Genomic DNA, 8,375 nt, shown 5'->3' with positions numbered 1-8,375 from the left:
GAGGAGGGGGGCGGTTTTCAGTGTGTTATCCATGTTTTTAATATTTAATGAATGCCTATTAATTATGAACAAATCTGTAGCCTAACACTAATAAGTGGCACAAGGGGTTGCCTAGGAGCATTGGGTCTTTCTGTGTGCTTGTTGTACTGTTGGGGCAGTGAGGTGGAAGAGGACACAACACCTTTGTGTCAGGAGGGCACCGCCAACACACTGGATCTGTAACGCAATCTTGTTTTCATGTCGTGTTTTTGTTATTTAGCTCGGATGATTCTTGGTTTTTATACGTGAGCCTCCAAATGCTAAATCAACACAGCTGGACATCCTAAAGTTTATGTTTATGTCTGTCCTTTACCTTTCCGATATAAGTCTAAATTTAGCCTGGACGCATCCTGCTGTGATGCTGAAGGTGCAGACATCTTTTCCCCTATGAAGGACATAACAGTGTCTGAAGTTTGGGGGGTAGGGAGTGCAAGGAGGGGTGGAAGGGACGGAGGAAATTGTGACTACCGTGTGACAAGCACACAGTTCCTTCCTCTCAGGCATGAGAAACAGGAAGAGGAGCACATAAGGCATTATTGTGACGGAGAGGAAATGCAAGGTCCTCTAAAATAAGAGCTCCAATCTTGTGGTCAATGACAGAGGCCTGTCCTCCACGGCCCCGCAGAGACCCCCACCTGACCAATTTACGTCGTCTCACTTTAGTGCTACCAGAAAAAGCAAAAACAGCTGTAAACAACTATTTTTTTCGGAGGAAGATTTTAGCGCAGCATATTATAGACCTGTTAGCTCTTTTGTGTTACACAATGAGGAGCTGTGTTTTAAGCGGCTAAGGCAGGCATATGGAGGGGCTCCACCCTGCTTGTGTTCAACAGAAGCCGAGGAGGAGCCGATTTCTAAGAGAGATGCGAGGCTTTGTGACTGGCTGTCTTCCAGTTAATTAAAATCCTACATTATCCGTTTCATGCTTTCAATTATACAGCTCTGGAAGGAGCCCAATCCTCTGCATGCAGATAGCTTAATAGCAGTAGGATGTGTTTAGGGAGGGGGGGCTCATTTCTGCTGTAGGAAACAGCGCTGGAGCTGCTGTCATTTTCATGCCTTGATCTACAGCAGCACCTCTGATGATCAGCGCCTTCCCCTGCAAAATCTGCATGTCACCTCGAGCAGCAAATTAATTGGATAAGACCAGCTTTTGTAGAACATGGCAGGTGTTCGCCACCTGTGATCAAGTACATCTGATCTGCTGCCGAGAGTGAGGCAGTAACCTATCGCTGCTCTGCTGGTGCCAAGTCCCTGTTTTTCTCAAGTTATTTTTATTTTCGCGGGAGTGAAAAGCATCCGTTGACAGCGTTTTGGCTCCGTTACTTCATCAACATCTGATCCTGCTTCTCAAAACGATTTAGTTTGAAAAACACAAACTTAAGGGTCCAAGCGATTAATCACTCATAGCACACCATGTTCAATGTGGATGTAACAGTTTATTTTTAGAAAATGTACTTTTTTTTACAATGAACTTTAATTTAAAAAGGTAAAAGTTGAATACCACAGTTCACCATTTTCAAAATAAAACTGACTTTGTAGTACATTCCAAACAAAAATACTTGTTTAAATCAAGTAACACACTATATAACAAAAATAAATAAAAAATTATATTTTAATGGAAAACATCTTTCCATTTGTATTTTTCCTTTTGAATTTTAGCTTTGAAACTTTTTAAAATGAAAGAGAATACTTACTGCCATCTAGTGGTCACTTTGATATTACAACACAGTTTCAAAAAGAATGTCCTTTTGGCCTTATAACGTTTGTTTGAAACTATGACAACTTGGAACAAGGACTGAGGAGTTTGTGAAAAACATCTCAGACCAGAAACATCACTTAACAGCTAATTATCCAAACAGTCAGGCTTGGGAATTTTTCTTTATCCCCGTGGGAGTCGAACCAGGCTGATGTGGGGCTTTGCCATCTTTGGTGCTCCCTCTCGGAGTCTGAAGCACGTCGAGGAGAAACCCTCTTCCTATGGAGGGTAGAACTGGGACAGATGACTCTTTTGGAAATGGCCTTCCTCTTCCTTTCGTAATCAGCTGATCCTGTCTGCATCCTTTGACACCTGCAGGCGGAGAACAATCGCCAGACGTTTCTTGCGTGAGGCGTGATCCTGCACTTGCCGGCTGCGCTGATGGATTTATAGACGTGTCCGCAGAAGGAACGCTCAAAGGGCGTCCCGTCTGCGTCCTGCGTTCCTGTGAGGAAGGCGAGGTCACGGGCGACGACGGCTGAGGCAGCGGGCTGAAGCGAACCAGCAAGCCCTGCTCGGTGACGGGGTAGCGCCCTGTTGCCCACTCCCGGCGCTTTAGACGCATTTCATCCCACTGTTTGATTTCTGGGGGTAATTCCTGCACCCCTTCCTGTCAAAGGCAGAGAGATGATTCAGGCGGCGTTTTTGCTGCTTACATCAGCAGATAAAGGCAGCAATCGCAAGGGAGCATCCATCATTCCCAGGTTCATTCAAAGGATGCTATCAATCTCACTTTGCAGGAAAAGTGTGTGATCTCCTCACTAACAGCTCCAAGGGTGAAAAGGTCAGAGTCAAATGTCAGTAGGACTATCAATATAACTCAGGTTTAGGAGCTTCTGTATTCCAAATTTGACTTCTGAGGAAGTTCAATAGAATAGAAAGCTTTAGGCAAAAAAATAGAAAGTAATCATAAATAGCTTGCTACAAGTGTGCAAACTTATGAACCTTCCCAAATAAAACGTATTTATTCAAAAATAAAAAAAAGTTGACATTTTCAAACTGTATTCTCTATGTTTTCATGTAAAACAAGAAGAGGAAGAAGCTAAACTGTGTAATTTTATCAATTTGAACATTTTTAGACGATAAAATAAAAATCTTAAAGTAGTATCTTTTATTTTGTCAGTCATGTCTCAAAAGCAGAGAAGTGGATCTACTGGTTTAAACTCCAATATTTATAACTTTTATTAAATGTATATTAAGAAAAAGGCTAATTGAAATATTTTCAGAGATTAATCAATGTTTAATTTATTATTTAAAAGCTATGGTTCCTAGACATGAACCATGTGCATTGTAATGTTTATCACAAGGCTGGGATAATAAAATTGATAAATCGATCTAAATTGATCCAAGTTTAATAGATCAATAATTGATCAATAAAATAATATAAAACTGTTTTAAGAAAACATTTTTTTAAAGTAGCCATTTGTGTCTAAAGCACTGTTTCTCGCTCATACTTTCTTTCTCTTCTGAATTAAGATGTAATGTAATTGAATTGAATGGAGTAGATCGAAAGAATTAAGGAAAAAAAAAAAAAAACAGAATCAAATCGATCCAGGCACTGGTGAATAGAACTGAATCTGAAACGATTGCCAACACCCAGTCCAAGTAAAAAAATATTATTGAAACCCCCCAATTTTTTTTTTTCGTTTGAGAAATATTCACAAAAAATAGAATTAGAGCCAGAAGTATTAGTTGGAGAATGGTAAGTATGTTTTGTGAAATTATTTCAATGAAAAAAATATTTAAGAAGTCACGTTTCTTAGATATTTGTGGTACTGACTTGCTCTGGTCTGCCGATTTCATAGTAGCTGCTGTTCAGGTAGGAATCCACCAGAGTCATGTAATCGCTCATAAATGTATCCAGCAGCATCAGCCTGAGCGGCTGCAGGTGGATCACCGACACCACCATCACCTTAAGGAGGGACACGGGACAGGGCCGATCGTACCAGACCTTCATGTCCGTCTGTGGAAGATTTACAATCCCAAAATAAAGACAGATTTAGTGCCCAAAGTTTCACAATTCTTTAAGAAAATACATCATTATTCCAGGTAAGTAGCACATTCTGTAGAAGGTAATGTCCTGAAAGATGTGTTGGAACAACAGGAACATCCTTGTTTATGATCATTTCCTGAGTAACACGCCATCAGAGCCGTATGACGCCACAATGAGGAGCGTTACTTTCAGGCAACAACTCCCTTCGCAGTTGGAGCTGAAGTTTAAAGCTAAACTTCAATGAGGCAAAACCAACAAAAGACAGACGTCCCCAACTCTCAAACCAGCCGGGAAAACAATCACCGCATTCTTCACGCATATTTCTCATGATCGTACATGCTTTTTATCTCATCAGTAATGTCCACATTAACCAGGAAACCTCAGAAAAAAAGCTTAATTTTGGAAAATGTCACCACTAAGAAATCTATTAACTTTCTATCAGTGAATCAGGTGATAGAAAGAACTACGGTCACAGTGAGCAAAAAACTTTGTTCACTTCTGTATGGGACATTTGTAAACCTGTTTACCTTTCAACTAATGAATCCTACTGAATTAACTTCTTTTGGTATCTGCAGAAGATGTTTGGAGCCTTTCAGTGATGCCAAATGTGAAGGGGTGGGGCTCTGAGAATTGTAGTTTTTGGTGGATTTATAAAAATGTAAGCACAAGGATTTTCCTCTTGTAGTCTTCAGGATGTTCTGATTAAAATCAGCAAGGCTCATATTTTACTAATGTATCTGATAGGCTAACATTTAGGATATTAGGCCTTTTTTTTTTTCTTCAGTAAAACTAAAATATAAAAATTTATAGAGCATTATGGCCATTTTACAAGAAAAATAATTTTAAACTTTAAAGTCCTAAATTTACAAGAAAAAAGTCCTGTTAAATTACGAGATTAAAGTTGCATATTTATTACTTTAAAAGTCAAAGGCTAAGTTTGTGACTTTTTTTCCTACATTTAAGTGTCTTAAAGTTGTAAATGTATTACTTTAAAAGTTGTAAAACATGTAAACTTACAAGAAAAAGGTCATAAATTTACAAGAAAAAAAAGTTATAAAACTACGAGGAAAAAATAGTAAATATACGGAAAAAAAATTGGTAACTGTAAAATTAAGAGAGATAAAGTTGTATATTCACGACTTTTAAAGTCATAGGCTAAATTTATGACTTTTTTTCATAAATCTATGTTTAAAGTTGTAAAATTAGTACTTTAAAAGTCGTAAATCAACAACTTTTAAACATTTAAATTTACGGAAAAAGCCATAAATTTACAAGACAAAAGTCAGATTTACGAGAAAACATACATTTTATGAGATAAAAAACACAAACGTTGCAAAGTTCTAAGATGTCCTCAAAGCCATAAATTTACTTTTTTAAATCTTGTAAAATACATTTTTTAAGGCCTTGATACTCCGTTGTAAAAATAAAAAGAGTTGACAACTCATGTTTCATCTCAAGACGTTTTATCCTCCCATTTTTGATTTAAATGTTAAATAAATATGTAAAAGGATAATTCGCGAATTTCATCCAACAAAATGTAAGCTTTAAAACAAGAGCTTTAAGTGTCCAATTCTTGGAAGTCTTCAAAAACACAATTAAATTTTCTAATAGTATTTTGCAAAGTTTGTTCAGTAAATATTCTTTAAAAGCATAAAAAATATAAATTTTCACAAAATAGTCACTGGATTAAAAATCATAATCATGCAGAAAAAATAGAATTTTGTAAAAAAAAAAAAAAAAAAAATTATTATCAAGTACCAGTACTTTATTGAAAGTCATATTGCAGATCCAACAACTCTTTTATGATTAATTGTTAGATTTTTTTCCCAATAAAAACTTGAAAAACATTAAGTAAATCTAATCCAAAATTCTAACTTTTTATTCCCCTTTTCTCCAAGCTACAGACTTCTAAATGGGATTTGGTTACTTTACCTTTGTAAACTGGGACTTCACCTGGAGAGACGAGAGTCTGGAGGACGGCACCTTCAAATGCAGACTTACCACCTCCTGCAGAGAGCTAATTCTGTCAGGAAGGAAGCCTCCCGTCTCTGAGTGGAAGCACATGACATCTGCCACCTTGAAAAACAGAGCAATTAAAGCAGGAGATGCATCAATCAGATCAGTCCAATGTGGTCCAAAAACAAAAGATGTTTAAAAAATGAAGTCTGGATATGTTGGCATGTAAGAGAAGGCTCTCATACCTGAGTATCAAAAACATTCATTAGCTTTACGCCAAACTGAGCCATCAAACATCCAGCTATGGCTCTGCAATCATGAATGACCTACATAAGAGTAAATTAATAAGAAAAAAATCATGTGTTTTCCTCTGAAAAATAGAAAGTCTAAATTCAGTTCAAATCACTCACCTTTAGGATGTGCTTACTTTCCAGAATAAAAGACAGGCCATTCCTAAAAGCCTGTGTTCCCAGCAACAGGATGTCAAACAGATATACTTTGTTTGTGGTGGCAATCTGAACAAAAGGAGATTACTTTCTTTCAAGGAAAAATTTGCAATGTTGACGATAAATATATAATAATAAAATATTAGGGCTTTTAGTTTGAAGTTTCCCACCTGCAGCCAACACAACCTTTCATTCCTTGAATTGTCAACTCCTTCAGCACCCACACCAATCACACTCTGCCTTTTGATGTGAGACACCTAATGGATGAAAAACACAAGTTTTCAAGTTTCCATTAGATGATTTTTTAAAGGCCTCTAGCACATGGATCTACTCACAGCAGGTCCAAACTTCCCATGAAACTCGTCAATGACAGCAAAGCTAATGCTGCCCACTTCCTCTTCATCATCATCATCTGTAAAAATCCAACCACTGGGAAGTTAAAAACATCCAACCCCTTGTTTTCCATTTAAAATAAATCAATATTTCACTAATGACGTTGTTTCCATTCAAACTCACGGAAATTGATTGGGTTTCTGTAAGGCTGAAACACCTTAATGTCTAACTTGTCACCGGGTTGGTCTTGGTTGGAATTGCTGCCCAAAATAAGAACAAATTATTTCCATGTTAACCGTATTCATCATTATGCTTTTTGTGGAACATACTTACCCAACCTGGCTGCCTTCTTGACTGAGGAATTCAACTGTATATTTAAATAGAAAATAAGAAATCATGACGGCAGAAAAGATTAGCTTCAGCAGTAGACTCACCATTAAGAACATTACGACCAAAGAATAATTTGGATCCAGGAATTTTGCATCCATCGCTCGTACTAACTGCAAACACATGTTTGAAACATTTAGCTAAATAATAAAGGCAAACAATTACATACTAAACATATAACACGAGTGATTTCAAAAATATGCTAACCGTCAGCTAGCACGAGCGTCTTGTCCGCGTTGACTCGTTGTATGACCCCGACAAAGGTTGAGTTCTTCAGCGTTAATTTGACGCGTTTTCCTTTGAGGCGAGTCGTAAACGAAGCAGCCTCGTCGATCATTTTTAGCCCAAACAATTAAACACTTTATGCAAACACGGTGGTGGAAAATCCGACTATCTAGCTAGCTAGTTTCAGTGGCGCGCGACCTCAATGTTGGAGTTGCGTTTCAGGAAATCCGGTTATTTTAGTTCGATCTTTTTCATACACAAACTATGTCAGATTTAAATACAATTATTTATGGTTTATTTTAGTTAAGCTATTTTTTAAAACGTGTATAAATTTTTGTCATGTCTAACAAACTTTTAAAGCGATTTAACAAAATATAATAAAACGAAATTTCCTTTACGGAGTTACTTGAACTTGAACAGAAATGCAAAAAACAAATAAAAAAAGGCGTAAAATCTCACTCATTTAGCAAAAATATAAACAAAATAAAATAAACGTAAATAGTTGATTTTATTTTAAAATAACGAATTTGCCCGTGCTTATGAAATTCTATTAACGAACAATTTCGTTTTGAATTGTACTTTCTGTAGTGCCCCCTAGTAGTGGAAATGGATTATATGTAATACATTTGACCACTAGAGGGCACTACTTATTTTATATACAGTCTATGATATGACACCACAAATTATTATTGGAATCAACAAAATAAAATCATGCAAGAATTAGAAAAAAAAACAACGCTGATTGTGTCTTATTGTCCTAGAATAATTTAGAAATTTGTGAGAAAGTTAGGAGTCCAAAAACACCCATAACTTCACGTCTCAAATAAATAAATAAATAATTGCAAATCTGGAAAACCAAAGCAAGCCTTTTTTAAAACATCACATAATATCGTTTACTTTATTCATCTGCTCAAGTCCTCCCAGATGAGTGGCAGCGTACATCCACCAGAGGGAGCCCTCTCCTCAGTTTTTTGTGCTTCATTTTAAGGTTCTTACTTCTTTAGATGTACATGCAAGGTTTAAAGTACATTCATGATTGATGCATCAGTTTGTCTGGAAATGTCTCTTTTTTAAAATTTACTATTAATATGTTCCTGCACTTTGGTTTCTAAGGCTGTAAAAGACTCTGACCAGAGAGAGTGCACTCCATCAGTACATGTACTTTCACACATGCAGTATTTTTAGGGATGTGCAACAGAAATCAACAGCTAAAAATACATTTCAAGCAGGGCAGAGG

At 36.8% G+C, this 8,375-nt stretch overlaps 1 protein-coding gene across 1 annotated transcript; it reads right to left on the bottom strand.

Moving 5' to 3' along the window:
- Nucleotides 1–1,515: 1,515 nt before the first annotated feature.
- On the bottom strand, nucleotides 1,516–7,433 carry exd1 (exonuclease 3'-5' domain containing 1). The gene is made up of 11 exons (XM_024278193.2): nucleotides 7,121–7,433; nucleotides 6,961–7,026; nucleotides 6,860–6,893; nucleotides 6,710–6,786; nucleotides 6,529–6,605; nucleotides 6,364–6,450; nucleotides 6,158–6,262; nucleotides 5,993–6,073; nucleotides 5,724–5,867; nucleotides 3,579–3,761; nucleotides 1,516–2,408 (listed from the first exon to the last, which is right to left on the bottom strand). Exons 1-11 carry the CDS (start codon nucleotides 7,248–7,250, stop codon nucleotides 1,902–1,904), a joined length of 1,491 nt encoding a protein of 496 aa, XP_024133961.1. The 5' UTR covers nucleotides 7,251–7,433; the 3' UTR covers nucleotides 1,516–1,901.
- Nucleotides 7,434–8,375: the final 942 nt, after the last annotated feature.

Source organism: Oryzias melastigma, linkage group LG22 (assembly GCF_002922805.2).
Source record: "Oryzias melastigma strain HK-1 linkage group LG22, ASM292280v2, whole genome shotgun sequence".
NCBI classification, from domain to species: domain Eukaryota; kingdom Metazoa; phylum Chordata; class Actinopteri; order Beloniformes; family Adrianichthyidae; genus Oryzias; species Oryzias melastigma.
The sequence above is the reverse complement of the archived record's forward strand: the minus strand, read 5'-3'. Positions and strand labels throughout refer to the sequence as shown.